This window comes from Montipora foliosa, chromosome 3, assembly GCF_036669935.1.
Source record: "Montipora foliosa isolate CH-2021 chromosome 3, ASM3666993v2, whole genome shotgun sequence".
NCBI classification, from domain to species: domain Eukaryota; kingdom Metazoa; phylum Cnidaria; class Anthozoa; order Scleractinia; family Acroporidae; genus Montipora; species Montipora foliosa.
Genome location: NC_090871.1, coordinates 63,493,253 through 63,509,713, shown reverse-complemented (window position 1 = coordinate 63,509,713; position 16,461 = coordinate 63,493,253). Strand labels below are relative to the sequence as shown.

General features: G+C 41.7%; 4 protein-coding genes across 5 annotated transcripts in view; 2 read left to right on the top strand and 2 right to left on the bottom strand.

The window, feature by feature from the left end:
* LOC137997930 (uncharacterized) overlaps nt 1-13,962 on the bottom strand; it is a 26,322-nt gene extending 12,360 nt beyond the window's left edge. Inside the window, exons 1-3 of one of the 2 annotated variants that reach the window (XM_068844257.1) lie at nt 13,364-13,962; nt 6,493-6,591; nt 1,708-1,897 (exon numbers count right to left, since the gene is read on the bottom strand). In XM_068844257.1, the coding sequence (XP_068700358.1) occupies nt 1,708-1,732 (25 nt within the window). In that variant the 5' untranslated portion in view covers nt 1,733-1,897; nt 6,493-6,591; nt 13,364-13,962. The remainder of the gene's footprint in view (nt 1-1,707; nt 1,898-6,492; nt 6,592-13,363) is intronic. The other variant, XM_068844258.1, reaches the window with a different exon arrangement.
* Nucleotides 4,420-5,323, top strand: LOC137995080 (uncharacterized). Its single transcript, XM_068840667.1, has 2 exons — nt 4,420-4,457; nt 4,610-5,323. Exons 1-2 carry the CDS (start codon nt 4,421-4,423, stop codon nt 5,317-5,319), a joined length of 747 nt encoding a protein of 248 aa, XP_068696768.1. The 5' UTR covers nt 4,420; the 3' UTR covers nt 5,320-5,323.
* On the bottom strand, nt 6,772-8,276 carry LOC137996210 (putative nuclease HARBI1). Its single transcript, XM_068841630.1, has 2 exons — nt 7,930-8,276; nt 6,772-7,633 (listed from the first exon to the last, which is right to left on the bottom strand). Exons 1-2 carry the CDS (start codon nt 8,274-8,276, stop codon nt 6,772-6,774), a joined length of 1,209 nt encoding a protein of 402 aa, XP_068697731.1.
* A 676-nt stretch (nt 13,963-14,638) lies between the features above and the next one.
* On the top strand, nt 14,639-15,214 carry LOC137996209 (uncharacterized). Its single transcript, XM_068841629.1, has one exon. It carries the CDS (start codon nt 14,639-14,641, stop codon nt 15,212-15,214), a length of 576 nt encoding a protein of 191 aa, XP_068697730.1.
* The last annotated feature ends 1,247 nt before the right edge of the window (nt 15,215-16,461 follow it).

Sequence of the window (16,461 nt, the reverse complement as noted above, 5' to 3'; positions counted from 1 at the left end):
TTTGGAATATCCGGTAGCCTTAGTAGCATGTTTGAAAATCACGCTTCACTGCGTGTGGCAAATTTTGATTGACAACTCGATCCCCTGGGGTCCACGAAGACTACTCTGATTGGCCTAGCTCAGCGACCCGCTTTTGGGTCGCTAAATTGGCGCCAATCAAGTATGAAAAGTCCTTCGTTCCGCGCGTACCTAGACGAAGGACTTTTCGAAAGTCTACTTTGGCACTGAATAAGTTCTTAATCTTGTATGGGGCAAACACTAGCTTGATGTCCAAGTTTTTACAATAGCGTTGTGTTAAATTCTTGATTCTGCGTTGAACGTGAGTCGAGAAAGGGCCAACGAAAGGTAATTTGTAATAGTGCGTGCGAATTTCGTTAGAGTTGGTTATTGCGGAAGCGTGCAGGGGGGAGGCATATCTTTCAGCACATTAATGGGTCAGAAGCATGCAGATCTTTATGCTCGGAGGAGTGTTTTTCAATCCTTGACACCGCCTCCACGCCTTTTCAACTAAAAATCAAGGAGGCCTTACACATAGGTTGGGAAAAACCCTCATTAAATAAGCAGGTTAATCATGTCAATTTAACACTTTCACTGTAATTTTCCTCGTCCATACCCATTGTCTTCTCATCATTGTATTTTCTATTCACGTTGTTATTTAATCAGTACTTATGCATGTTATTAGCTATCTTTTATATAACACCGACTAGCGGTGTCACTTGTATTCACAACTGACGATGGATGTCGATCATCCGAAACATGTTTTGCAAATTTAAAATTGTGTGTTTCTTTTTGAAAGTTATTTCTTGCTTGCTATTAGTTCGAAAATAATAATAATAATATTAATATTAATATTAATAATAATAATATTAATATTAATATTAATATTAATAATAATACAAAGGCGCCTCTGGCTGCCGCTATACAGTCCATGTTTGATGTCGGAGCACAGCACCACAGCTAGATGTCAATTAGCTGTGAGTCGATTTTGATGAGGAGGGAGGAAAACCGGAGTACCTGGAGAAAAACCCTCGAGTCAGGTTGAGATCGACTGAGACTCAGCCCACATGCACGCCGGGGCTAGAGTTGAACCCCTGATTATCTAAAAAACACACTCCTATATTTCTATGCACAGAAACATTCACTCTAACATATTATTTTGATGACTTTCAACGGATGACTAGATGAGGCTACATCTAGTTATGATGACCTATATCGTACTCATCGCTTCGTGATTCATGCGATATCGGTTTTTAGCGTAAAATGTACCGTGGAATTCACCGGTTAGGCAATGAATTTTTCTAAAAGAAAAGAAAATGATTTCATTATTAAAGCAGCCACCGGAAACACCAGAACGCGGACAATTCGAGAACTTTCATTATTAACCCTATAGGCAGTAAGAATAAATAACCAGGGAGCTCCGCTTTTAGGCTTGGCTAAATCTTATTTTTTAGAACTTGAAAGGAAATGCAGTGCAATGCCACACAACTGTTACTTCTCCCTTGACTGTTCGATAGAAATATTCAAAGCAAATTGCGGCAATAGGGGGACAATGTTCCAATCATCATCGTGGTACAAATGTTGGAGCGTGACAAATCGGTCTCAGTCAACCTCATGATCGCCTGAAATAAGCAGTCGAAACGTCGCGATCTACACCTAAAGTGACCACGCGTGAGACAAAAGATAATACTCTACACAACTGTTACTTACTTCTGCTGCGGGTCCTAACTTTCATGTCTTCTTTACCGGTTAGCTTTATACGCCAACTTCTCCTGGATAGTGCAGTATGGCGAACGATGTCGACGAGTGGCAGGTCTTGTTTCAACGCTCAAAGACAAGGAACCATTGCTTTCCCTCAGCTTTTAGTCTTGTTTTTCTTTCTTCATGGCACTCTCCATTACTAAATTAAAATGCATTTTATCATTATCTTAAGTATTAATGGCGACATCCAGTCTAGGGAACTACAAATTGCAGTTTCATTGAATTATCTTATTATTATACTGATTTATGTGCTCAGTTACCTGGCCGTTAAATGAAAGTGAGGCTGGAGTTGACCTTTTCATGATGCAGACCTCCCTTCAGGGGCACCCAACGACCAATTTGTTGTAAAATGTATTATTAAACCCCAGTTAATGAAAATAAATGTTATTAAGGCATTTTCAGGTGTTTTTCAGTGTTGCTGGGGAAACATTATCTGTTCCTTTCTCCCAGCAAGACACACAAGAAATTTCCCAGCCAGCTAGATAAAATTGGTTGGTTTCCCAGCCAGCTGATCAAATTTATTTCCCAGCCAGGAATTCCGCGCGCTTTCAAAAACGACCGAACAAAAGCGACAAAACCGGGACAAAACAGGTTTTTTCCGCAAGCGCAATCACTCTGACCAGCCGTCATATGTTTGGGAGAGGGAAGGGGTTCTTTTTTTTTGTTGTTTTTTTTAGTCGTCCTCAGTCTTCAGAGTTTCTACAGCCAGCTCGGATTGATATGCTAGAAAAAGTCAGTAATTCCCAGGCAAAACCTCTATCAATAACAAAATTTCCCAGCCAGCTCATCGAAACACCTGTATTTATGCCAGCCAGCAAGATTCCTCTGAGGAACAGATAATGTGAGGAACAGATTCGTTGGGTGCCCCTGTCCCTTGTTTTTCTTGCTCTCGTGCTAATATATTAGTTGGAATCAGTGAGGTTTCAATCAAGACAAGGTCAACTCTAGCCTCCCTTTCATTCATATGCCAAGTAACTAAGCACACAACTGTAAAATCTATTTGTATTTCTGAAGGAACTGTCGTGATTGCGTTACACATTTGATTTATGACATTTTCTGAAACTGAATCCGATAAAATAAGTTTTCGTTTAGTTGAATTTTAAGAAGTAGAAAAATCATTTTCAGAAGTCGAATGTACCTTCAATGAGCTCCGGCAGGCCGCCATTTTGAAAGTCGCTTTGTTTTATATGTTGTTGTGGCAATTTGCTCACCAGTGTGGAGATTTTTGTACGGCATGTGATCGCTACCTGCAAAGGGTCCAATATTGCTTTTCTATCCTTACCATATAAAAAGTAAAAGGCTGGTAGTGTGTTTCATATAGAGCGTTGACGTCACGGTGACCATGTTAGTGCTTTCAAACAAAGTTGATGCTGGCTCCAAACTTATCTTCCATTGAACTCCATTCTCATGCAAGAACTACGTTGTTGACATTAGTGATGATGAGTTTGACAAGGTTAGTATTTCTGTTTTACCTGCCTTTTTTTGTCCTCATTCGAATACACTTTTGATTCTGTTAAAACAAGGTTTAGCCGAATACCATGAATAACTGAGCTCATTATACAGCAGAAAGAGTTAACGACAGCCAAACTAAATTCCAGATGTTTCTACAGGTTTCCGGCCGCCATGTTGGTGTACTTCAGCAATACACCAACATGGCGCCATACTAATATATTTTGCCGAATAACTCATGTACGGAATATCACCGGTAGGTACAAAATACCGCACAGCCCTGATACTTGGACCCGCTGTTAATTTATTCCTCTTCTATAACATTTCTATTTCTTGACTCAATTTCTTAAATGGTAAGCGATTTATGTTTTCACTTGCGTGACGTGCAACCCAAGAATATATCCAGCGATCGCTATTCCAGAGGTCGTGAAAAGCCAACGCAGCTTCAACTGGAATCGAGGCCTGATGTAGATCACCGTGCAACGTGAAAAAACGGCGAATTATTTTTGACTGTTATGCTTGTTAATTTACGGCTGCTTCTTACGGAACAGCTGCAATTTTGAAAATGATTAAACACGAATTCTGCTCTTCTTCTGGCTCTCCTCACTAGCCGCCATCTTTCTTTCGACATTAAACCAATCAGAGTTCATGTGAGAGAAGCACCAATCAGCGATCATTTTAGGTCACTGTGTGCCAGGGTCTTCTCCCGACCCGCCGCCATATTGAAAGCCGAGAAGACCCTGGGAACGAGGTTGAAAAAAAGTTCCTTCCGCCATTTTGTTCAGAACAGAGAGATCGTGAAGCCTGGGGCGAGTTCACAAACCCGCGGGAGAATGATCCGAACAAAATGTTGGAGAGAAGGAAAGAAAATACAAATAGAAATTACTTATTATCAATCTTTTTCGAAGCATTCAGGTCCACAGCGAAGGAAGGGGCAATGTGTGATTAATAGACTTTGCGCCCAAACCTGAGCCTTAGGTAGCGTTCCTTTTAACCAACCTAAAACCGGATTCTGCGATCGAAAATTAGATTTCCCGTTCCATTTATCGCGAAACCAATCTTAGATTGCAATCTAAACAATCTACCTCCGAACGTGGATTGTTCGGATTGGTAACTGAAACTGGTTTAAGATTTCCGTTCCATTTGTCATCGGGGAGCGAGTTTGGTGTGGATTATACGACGTGGTCTGTCAGCTCGGCACACAACAAACAACATGGCGGAGGAAATATGGGATTTTTCAGCCTGTTCAGGTACAAGGTGTTTTAATCATTTTCCTTTACATTGAGCAAAAGGTCTTAAAACCAGAGAAATGTTTAATTTTTGTTTCATTTATAAGTCAAGTTCAGGAAATAGTTGAAAACAACTGGAAGTTCTTTGGATATAATGTCTATATTTTTTGCAGTTCTCTCAACAATCGACCCTGACCAGCTTATCGTTCAGGTTCAAACTCCAGCCGCCGCATTTGAAACTCCGCTATTGCAAGTTAAATGGTCAAGGAATGAAGTGCTGTTTCTTCTGTCTTTGTACAAAGAAGGGGAGCACTTTTTCAAAGACAAAAAGTCAAAGAAGAAAACTTTGTGGGAGGAAATATCGAAGGAGATGCAAGAGAAAGGATATGGCTACACTGGTGCTCAATGTGAAACGAAGTTTAAGAACTTAAAGCAAAATTTCACAAAAACAGTCGATCACAACAACGTGTCGGGCAACGACAAAAAGACGTGCCCATATTTTGAAGAGCTGAGCGATATCTTTGGCATGACACCTTCTGTAAAGCCAGTGGTAGTTTGCTCCAACAGGGCTGGTCCTGTTGGTGAAGACCTCATCCGTACAAGTTCAAGTTCCGGTTCTTTTGCAGAAGCTGCAGCATCTTCTACTGATGGACGAAGACCATCATTGGACAACGAAGAAACTCCGCGCAGAGAGGTTAAAAGGTCCAGGGCCAAAAGGGCTCTTCAGAGTAAGGAGAGTCTCACTGATTTGTTCAAAGAGTACCAGCGGGAACAAAGGGAAAAAGAAGAGGAAAAGGAGAAACATGTCATGGAAATGCACCAGCAAAAGATGCAACGATTTGACAGGTTGCTGGAGCTATTTGAAAAGGACATTTCGAAATAAGGCATGTTAAGTTACTCTGGTTTATTGTCAATTATTTTAAATACATTTGCATATTACATATTCTCGAGGACCATTTAATTTTGTCAGAAATTATTCTTTCTCGAAATATTTCATATTTATTGAGATGTTACAAATGAAATTGACTTGCAGTTCAGACAATTTTGGCATAAATGTATTTATTATTGAGATATTTATTTTCATATATTGAGATATTTTCAACTTGCAAAGGCAAAATAATTTAATTCAATTTTTGTGGAATGTGAAAAGTTTTCTACAGTATTTACAAAATTAAAAGGGCAATTTTTGATTGACAGTTGGCCAGTTTTGTAGCATGATTTGATAACAACCCCTCCATGTGATACCAAGATGTTCTTGGAAGTGTTGGCATGTTCTGTTTCAAAAAATGAACAATTTTCTACAGAACAAAGAGTTACTTTGACAACAAACAATGACCATGGACAAAACTGCAACACCATTTGTAACTAACATTAGTTCCAAATGTTAAAACAATACCCTCCATTCAATGGAGGCTATTGCTTTCATTGTCCTTAAGAACTTGCTTCGGAAGGCCACATTATGATCAGCCAAGCCTCTTAAGAATCTTGCTTGTTTGCCCACATTCATCCTTTTACCCTTCATCAAAGGGTTTATTCAGAACAAAACCAATGTGCAATAACTTACTTGGCAATTAATTTATCCATGAGCACACTCGCAATGTACCAAATCCATTACATAGTTCAAAATCAATTGCTCTTATTTGTCCTGACCTTTTTCATTTTAGAGTAATTATAATAAAGTATGCTGCAGAAAATAATTGGAGGGTTAGAAAATAAAAAAAAAACTGGCTCGACAGTCAAGCTGAGTTTATAACAGCAGACTGGTAAATAATAGCCTTTCCAGGCTGAAAGTGTCTGTGAAAAGGGAGGGAGAAGGGTACTTGAAAGTTGTGCTATGGCAATGCTTTACCGGAGGTTACAACCCTAACCCTTACATATAACTTGTAAAATGGAAGTACTGTAAAAACCCACGTGTAAGAACCTACTTGTTTAGAGTTTGGCAAAACAGGTTCTTATATTTTGGGGTATTAAAGTAGCAAATTTCTGCCAGGAGGTTCTTAATTTTCTAGGTTCTTACATGAGGGTTTTTACTGTATTATGATCAATTATCACATACCTACAGAAGCGGTCACTAGGTCTGCAGTCTGCAGTCTGGGTTTTACACTGACCACAACAGGGATGTTGCATCTCCTTTGTTCATTTTTCACTTAAAACCCTTTTACAAATAAAATAATGAAATGAATTGACCACTTTGTGTGACTGAAAAAGGTACCCCTCTTGTGCAGACTATCCGCCCTCCCAGTGAAGCCTTCCTTTTTGGAACATGCTTGTATTAGTTATTTGTCTTAAAAATGTATTGTTTTGCACCATACAGACAGAGATGAAGTGCAAAAGTTCAGCAAATCATGTCCATGATTTCAGCTCTCTTTCGAACAGCATTGTTGTCATCAGCAAAAATATTAACAAAGTTATTGGCATCATCATCATCGTCTAGAGGTTGTAGAAAATCATCTATTTCATCATTTGAATAAATGCAGAAATTGTGGAGTGTGCATACTGCTATAACTAATTTTGGTAAAAACCTGATTCTGTCAATATCCACCATGACTCTCAACTTCCGGAATCTTCCTTTCAAAAGACCAATGCCACGTTCAACGACCATCCGTTTTGAACTTAGACGATTTGTAAAACGCTTTTGCTGTGCAGTAAGATGGCCATTGTCCTTAAATCCTGTCATCAACCAGGTTTTTAAAGGATAGGCTGCATCTCCAATGATGTACGTTTGTCCTGGAAGTATGTCATTTGTTCTGGTCTCTGCATCATGAAATAAAGGGCTGTTTCTCAGAACGCGTGCATCGTGCGCTGCTCCAGGCCAGCCACAGTAAACATCGGTGAATATCATGTCAGCATCACAAACTACCTGAAGCTGCATTGAATGAAACCCTTTTCTGTTTATGTAATGTTCATGATGGTCATGTGGCGCCTTTATAGGGATATGTGTGCCATCAATGGCCCCAATGCATCGAGGTAAACCATTGTTCTCACTGAAACCCTCAATAGTCCGCATTAACCTGTCTCCAGAAGGCCACTGGATAAAATCAGGAGCAACGTTGTTCACAAGTGCGTTGCAGATTCTCGTGGTAACTCTCAACACGGTTGAACGTGACACATCAAACCGGTCTGACACTGACCTGATGCACTCAGGGTTTCCAAGGTACCAAAGTAAAGTAAAGTAAAGTGGTGCATTTATATAGCGCCTTTATCACAAACGTCTCAAAGGCGCTTTACAATGATCAATTTACCCCCAGCGGACTGGAAGCATATACAGGCGCAAATGGCAGCCGCTTCTAAGCAGTCCATGCATGCTGGTACTCATTTTACCGACCTCGGAAGGATGGAAAGCTGAGTGAACTTTAGCGGGAAAGAAGGTCGCCAATTATTCCACTCTCGGTAGAACCGGGAATGGAACCCGGGACCTTAGGGTTGGAAGGCAGAGATCTTACCACTGCGCCAACCCCTCCGCTCCCCTCCCTCGCCAACCCCTCCCTCCAACCAAACCGTTATTAGCAGCTGTTTTTCAATTTCAACAGTAGGACGACCTCTTTCTCGGGGTACTGGGATCTCAGGGCAGGTTCCCAAAATGTTGACAAGCCTTTGGGCCGTCGGTCTCGAAAGTCTGAAGTGCTGGCGAAAGGACGAATCTGACATAGCTGGAACTATTCTCTCAACGTACGACTCAGTGCGAACTTCAGCGTTTCTACAATTTCTCAAAAACTCCTCGAGCATCATAAACATAAGGATGTCTTCCTTTTTATCGCGTGTTTCATCAGTTGGCCCTTGGAGAAGTTCCTCCAACAACGAGAAAAATGCTAGTGGCGCTCGGCGAATTATGCCCGCCATGTTTGTTTTGAAAAAGAAATGGTTACCAGGCCCCTTGGCGTTGTTGCGTAATCTATTTTTAGATTTTCGTTCCGGCTGAAACGAAAATTGAAACAATCTGGATTCACTAGATCCGAAACTGGATTGGTTAAAAGGAACGCTACCTTAGTCTCTTAAGGACGTTCGCGCTAATTGCTTGCGCGCAACGTTACTGCGCAAGTAACGCGACTGTAATATGTCACACATTACTTCGAGCATTATTTCGTGAAAATAGAGCTTGAATAGTGCGGACCCGCGTGGAAACAACCAGCGATTAAATTTTACAAAAACCACACTCCAGAAGATGAACATGACGGCAATGAAGAGATATTATACAAAACACTAACCAAATGAAGATGACGCCAGCTTAAAACTTCGTTGCTATGCTCGAGAAATTTTTTTTTTCGTTAAAAGCCTTTCATCCCTTCAACGATCGATCCTCTCTTTGGTTCCAGCCCTTCCCCGACAGGTCACGCAAAAGCGTGACAAACGACATTTTCTAAGAGCTTTACAAAATCACATCGATTTTACTCGTTTAGATCATCGGTGACCCCTATTTTTTTAATCATGAATCACTTACTTTACTTACTATCTACAAAATGTGATGAAATGAAAAAATTCCCACCTTAAGAAGTTATCTTTTTTTAACATTTTCTTTCCTCGCGCCATCGAATTCTGGTAGTGGTTGCAACGCATGGAGCGTACGAAAATGCTCTTCGAGGATGGGCTCTACTGTTTACGACATCCCTAGCAGCATGCAATTATCTAAAAAACCCACTCCTAAAGACCTATGCACGGAAGCCTTCATTGTAACAGTTTACCATTATGATTTTCGATGGATGAGCGGATGAGGCTACATCTCGCTATTATGACCGATTTCTCGAAATTAAGGCAGTTTTCCACTGCCATTTTCTCCGAAACAAAGTCGGTGACCCCCTTTTCTTTTTTTTTTTTTTTTTTTTTTTTTCATTTTTGGAGTAAGTACCTTATGAGCTAACTCTAGGCGAGAAATGAAGAAAATCTCACCCTAGGAAGATTTTGGCGTGAACGTCGTTAAATTTGCGGAGCGTAACGGTTGAGATTTCGCCGACACGAGTGACCGTGCACGAGTGGTCCTGATCTATCCAGACAACCGGTAAGTAAAATGTTTAGTTTTTATTTATTTTCATTTCTATGTTGTTTCAAGGTGGTCCGTATAGGGGGTCCGTAGGGGTAGTCCATGGACCAGTCCGTAAGGCAGTCCGTGGACCCAGTCCGTAGAGGGGTCCATGGATCGGGGGTCAGTGTTTTCGGGTCACCCGTGAATGAATGTAGATCATGGTGGTGTGCAGAACTGGAGATCGCAATTTATTCATTTGATATAATAATTCTGGCAGAAACTCATCTCGGCAGTTCTATTTTAGATGCCGAACTCATCAGCGGAGAATATTGTGTTAACACAAGGGACCATGAGCATGGCGGACGGACGCTTCGGTGGCGGCGTGTTGATTGCAACAAAACGAACTATTAAAGCCTCCCTTAGAGAAGACCTCCGGAGTTGATGTGAATTATTGTTCATCGATACATTTGCTAGTAATAATTGTAAATTAACATTGGGAGTATTCTCCAGGCCACCTAATAGTCACGTTAGAGTTCTAGAAGATCTTCAAAACTCCCTCAATAACATCAACCACGGACACTGTACTCCTTGAAGACTTAAGCTTGGGTGAGTTTGATTGGATTAACACTCGACCTTTAAAGAATTCAGAGCACTACACATTACTTCTGGACATAATTCATGACAATTTTTTCCATCAACTAGTAAAAGAACCCACTAGCTATAGAAACAAGGGGAAAACATGCTTCAACATGGCTAGATTGCAGAATACCCTGCCCACCAAATGTCTCCTTAAAAAAGCTGCCACCGCGGTCCCGCAGTCGTGTTTAACAATGCTGCTTCGGCGTCCACTGAATGTCGCACTTAAAAAACTGCCACCGCAGTCCCGCAGTCGTGTTTAACAATGCTGCTTCCGCGTCCACTAAACTTACTTAAGAAAACTGCCACCGCAGTCCGCAAAGGCATGGGACAGAAAATGATATTTATATAAACAACTCTGTTCCTAAACCGGGTGTTCTGCAATCTATCCTTTAGCTTTCATTTTGCGGTTTGGTGAACTACACTTTCCCTGAGATCGTGTGAAGAAGAAAGCACTCGTTTACTGATTAAGCCTAAGCACTCGCTTCAGTGATTAGGCCTAAGCATTCTCGTAAAATGTTAGCTTTCATTTTGCGGTTCGGTTAAGTACACTTTTCACGAGATCGTCTTGCCCTTTAACACTTTTCATTCAACGACTACGGGACTGCGGACCGCGGTGGCAGTTCATTTTAGTGCTTGCCCTTGAACAATTTTGATTCAACAACTACGGGACTGCAGACCGCGGTAGCAGTTCATTTTAGTGCTTGCCCTTCAACAGTTTTCATTCAACGACTACGGGTTAGGGTTAGGGTTTAACGTCCCTACGGCCCCGAGTCCCCGAGTCCCAAGTCCCCTGTCTCTAAGTCCCCGTCCTACTTTTCGACACAGCCGCGAGACAATTTTCTGGTTTAGCATTACAACCATGCGGTCCAACTTCTAGACAAACGCTTCGGAAATAAACAAGTCATTATTTCGAAACACATCGAATTGCTCATGCAGCTTTAAAAAGTAAGCGACGGAAGAGACTTAAAGCAATTGCTCCACCTTTTGGATCGAACGGAGGCGGTAGTTAGAAGTCTAAAAGGAATCGGTATTTCGACTGAGACATATGGAACATTTTTGACACCTGTAATTATGGGAAAGATCCCACAAGAGATACGCGTTATCATGAGTCGCGGCACATCTGAAGATTGGGACCTTGATACAATCATCAAGTCTTTCACAGAAGAATTGCAAATTCGAGAAAGATGTGCTTTGGGAACGGTAACCGAGCAAACAAATTTAAAAGAAAAACGAGAGTTTGGTTTTGGAATTCGCACGTGTCAAAACAAGAGACCCCCCACATCGTCAACCCTGTTTGCAAACAACGAAAGACCACCGCTATCTAAAGGATAAATGGTGCACTTTCTGCAATGGACCACATCCAACTATCAAATGTTCTGTTGTTACCGATCCAGAATCCAGAAAGAAAATTCTACGTCAAAGGGGAAAATGTTTTTGTTGTCTGAGGAGCGGTCATGTGAGTCGAGATTGTCAAACAAGGTGTCATTGCTGCACACTGAGCGGACGGAAGTATGGATTCGGACTCGGACTAAAAACACACACACATTCTAAAATGGCGGACAACAACAACCTCGTGTCTTTATTCTTCCCATGATTCCTTGCTACAGTTTTGTTGCTGGGGGGAGAGGGGTTAACACCGTATTCCTTAACCTCACTGTATAGGCCCTACACACTCCCCCTTATGAAAAAAAAAGGTCGTCCTCGACATTAGGCAGTTATCTAAGACTGGCGTCTGGGGTTATCAATACACAAGTCTCCTCTGTTCATTCCTGAGGTCAAGTGGAAAGGGGTGATCCGGCCCTAACCACAAAGCCACGAGTACAACCACTTAAGACTTGTATACACATACAGTTTGGAATACTGTTCAGGTTCAACGACTTCCACTGGCAAACTACTAAGTGTGATGTTGTAAAGTCCTTTTTTTTAAGTCCACTTAATTACAGAAAAAAAAAAATTCACAAAGTTCGTGTTAGGATTTTTCTGATCACTTTAGAAAGGATATGAGCCAACGTATCCGTATGGTGTAGGATAAGTAACTGGCCAAACGGAGTTCATGTACACATTAGGAATTCATCCAAGGGGTCCTGGTGCCAGGGGTACAGGTACTGGTGCCGGTCCCGCATTGTGGCTAATTTAACACAGTCCCGCTGGTAGGAAATAGCTCGGAGTTCCAAAGCTGTCATAAGTTAGTAAGGTAGGTGGTCTGCGCTCCCTTATCGGTCTCCCTTCTCCTGGTCTGACTTCTGACTGCTCTACTACAGATGGTTCAAGAACTGGATCTGTTGGTGCTTGCATCTGCAGGTCAGGTTGGTAGATACTGGAGGCCGCTTCCTCATGAGCGCATGCCTGGTTGGCTGAAGGCTCCTTGGCTGAACTGGTACTGTCTGACAATGCGCTTTCTGGCTCTACAGGAGTGAAGGTTAACATCCCTGCGGATTCTTCTTCAGAACTGTCTCCGACATTGGAGGCCCCTGGTGACGACAAATGTGGCTGGGCAGTTGGCAACTTCCGTTTTGATCTTTTGCGGGTGTCACCGGGCCTTGCTTCAAAAGGAAGATCATTGCATGGCAGTAGAAGGTTACGGTGAATCACGCGGTGTCGCCCTCCACCAGATTCGGGGCATAATTTCATAAACTGGACTCTCTTTTCCCGGGGAGTTAAGCTTCTTAGCGGTTGCCCCTTGTTGGATGGATCCCCCTTCCCCCCTTGTGATGCATGCACTTCGTTCACCCTTGGGTTCCTTTGACGAGGGGTAGAGCCCAGTTTGGATTTTCTTTCACTTTCTTCTGAAACTACTACATTCATTTGTTGAATTAGATCCTCATCCTGTACATCTGGTTTTTCTAATATTGGTCTTAACCTGATCCGAATGGCCTCATCTTGAAGACCAGTGTCTATTGCACGTAAAAACATTCCCTGCACTAGCTTTAGGTCATATTTCAACTGAGTATCAACCTCCTGCGAGGTAAGCAGGATTTTTTGTCTTGTATCGAGGGCTCTGATTAAAAAGCTTTGAGGATTTTCCTGTGGCTCCTGAACTAAAGTTGATAGCTGTCTGTACAGGTCACTCGCACTCTTTTCCTGAAAATGGGATCTAAGAATACGTCTTAATCGGGGGAGTGTTAAGTCACTCAGTCCTTCTAAATAGCTTCGTAATCTCATCCCTGGGTTAATAGCCCTGACCACTGCACCTTTTGCAGCGCACCTTCAATTTGTCTCACTAGACTCACAAAACTCAATTTGTCCTTTTGCCCTGGTTCCCCGATTTGGCCAATAATCTTTAGTTCTCGTTTAAAATCACTCGGTTGGAAGTATAATAACTTTGATTCACCCTTCGCCTTCACCTCCTCTTTGTTGTCAACATCCTCCTCCGGTGAATGTGTTTTACCCATGGTCAATGCCTCAATTTTCTGTTTAATCACCTCATATTCCAACTTCACCTTTTCTAGTTCCGATTGAGAGACTTCCGACTTCTTTTTTTTGCTTACATCCTCGAGCGGTGGACACCCAAGGTGTGTAAATCATTATTCCAGTCCTAAAATCTTCCAAAAACTCGGTGTCCGGCTCCACGCTGCCCTTCAATTTGGCTTCGAGATGTTCCTCGATCAATCTGACAAGCCCTTTCCTCGTTTTATCCTTAATGTCACTGTCACCGCAGCCTAAAGTCTTAGCATTTACTCCTAGATCCTCAACCTTTAGCTGGCAGAGATGACTCTGGATCTCCACTTGTATGTCTTCGATCTCCATCGCGTGTGTTGATTCCTTCGCGAGCGTGTGCACGATTTCAGCTATTTCAAAAACTTGTTTCCTTGTCTCCTCGCTCCCGTCCTCATCGATTGCTTAAAACGTTGTCTAATTTTCTTTCATATCTCCCGGACAGGCCCCCGAATGTTGCACACTGAGCGGACGGAAGTATGGATTCGGACTCCCACTAAAAACACACACACATTCTAAAATGGCGGACAACAACAACCTCGTGTCTTTATTCTTCCCATGATTCCTTGCTACAGTTTTGTTGCTGGGGGGAGAGGGGTTAACACCGTATTCCTTAACCTAACTGTATAGGCCCTACATCATGGTTGTAGTGGGAAACATCACGTGGCTTTGTGCAGCGTTCAACACTATCCAGAGTATCCAATCACGATCAGAAGGGCTAGAGACAGCAATCGAGAACGAGTACAAACTTGTATTTTACTCAAGACGTTAATAACAACTGCATCTTGTTACAAACGGACAGAGCTAACGTCAGAAGTCCTCATGGAGGAAACTCGTGCAATCTGAGAATCCTTTTTGATTCATATTCCCAAAAGTCTTGTATAAGTGCTCGGTTAAGGAGCAAATTGAGCTTACCAGCAATTGGAAGCGATGCAGTTCTAATACAAGCTTTTGGAAATAATGAGCCCTCATTGAAACAATGTAGTATCGTTCAGTTTGCATTGGAATGTCAAGACAATTTGACAATGTTCATTAATGCTTATGAAATTGAGCTGATCTGTGGTCCCATCACAAACCAGACTATTGAAATTGCACAGCAGGTTACCCACATCTGCAAGGCTTACCTCTGGCTGATCACTCACGAGGTGATGAGGATCTAGGAATTGATGTCATGATTGGAGCAGATCATTACTGGTCTGTGGTTCAGAATCACGTGGTAAGGGGGAAGCTCCACGGACCAGTGGCAATTCGCACAAGATTAGGATATGTATTGAGTGGTCCCGTGAATGCGGCAAGTGCGAATACACAGTTATCAACTGTTAACGTGTCCCATGTTATGAAAACTGAATGTCAAGTCATTGAAGAGAACTTAGTTTCAGATGATTTCTTACTGAAAGAGGAGCTAAGTAAGTTTTGGGACTATGACACTCTTGGAGAAAAGGATAGAGAGGGAGATTTTCTTAAAGACTATCTTACCAAAGTGAAGTTCAATGGAACCCGTTATGAAGTGTCTCTTCCCTTCAAGACTGAACACCCGATCATTCCAGACAATTACTTGTTGGAACAGAATCGCCTTGTTTCTTCATTGCAAAGATTAACGTCCAAGCCAGAATTGCTCCAACAATATGACAGTGTCCTCAAGGAACAATTAAATGCTGGTTTTGTTGAATTGATTGAAAAGAGTCATGATTTAGATACCCTTCCTGGAACTGTACATTATTTTGAGAAACAACACAACACTTTTTAAATTTAACAACATGTTTCGACAGAACCTTCTGTCATCTTCAGTTTAAATTACAATGTACAGAGTTGAATATTCAACTCTGTACTTTGTAATTTAAACTGAAGATGACAGAAGTTTCTGTCGAAACATGTTTTTAAATTTAAGAAGTATTGTGTTGTTTCTCAAAATATCGACATGTCTGCTACTATCCAGACCTTTTAACTGTACATTACATTCCTCATAAAGAAGTATTGAAAGAAGACAGAACCACTACTAAACTACGTGTGGTTTATGACGCCAGTGCTAAATCCCGCAATGAGCCAAGTTCGAATGACTGTCTTCTACCAGGTCCAACCTTAACTCCATTGATCTTTGATGTCTTACTGAGATTTCGTCTCCATAAAGTGGTTTTGATTGGTGATGTAGAAAAAGCATTCTTGAACATTGAAGTCAATCCAGCTGAGTGAAACTTGTTAAGGTTCCTATGGGCAGATGACATCAACTCCCCGAATCCAGAAGTGATCACACTGAGATTCACTCGTCTTGTTTTTGGTCTAGGTTGCTCCCCACGTATTTTGAATGTAACATTGAGGAACCAATTAGCAAGGTATGAGAACATTGATCCTGAATTTGTGGCTGCTGTTGTAAGAGCTTTATATGTTGATGGCTTTGGAGAGAACTCGGTAATGAAGAGTTTTGAACTTTACCACAAGTTGAAGTTGCGGTTCAGAGAATGAGGTTTTAATATGAGAAAGTGGGCATCGAACAGTGAAGAGATAACTGAAATGATCAAAAGAGCAGAAGAATCATCGTCTTGGGAACCGGAGCTGTCTTGTAAAGCCAGTCCTACATTGTCCGAGCATAACATTGAGGAACAAGATTGGACAGTGTCAAATTCAAACAACACTGTGAGCGAAGAAACCGTTGTCAAAGTAATGGGAGTTCAATGCAATCGGATGGAAGATAATTTCGAGTTTAATCTTGTTACCTTTTCTAGACAAGCCTTAGAGGGAACTTTCACTAAGGAGACATCATTGAGCAGTACTGCTCGATTCTATGATCCATTAGGCTTGCTGTCACCAGTTATCTTACCCCTAAAGTGCATGTTCCAAGAAATTTGTCATTTAAAACTTGGTTGGGGTGAAGCTTTGCCGTAAGGTCTCACGTCGCGTTGGAAGGAGTTACTACAAGACATGGGGGAAGTCTCAAGTAATCTATGGTGGAAGGCAGCTCCATTTCTCAAAGAAGAAGTTCAGTGGTCAAACCTACCT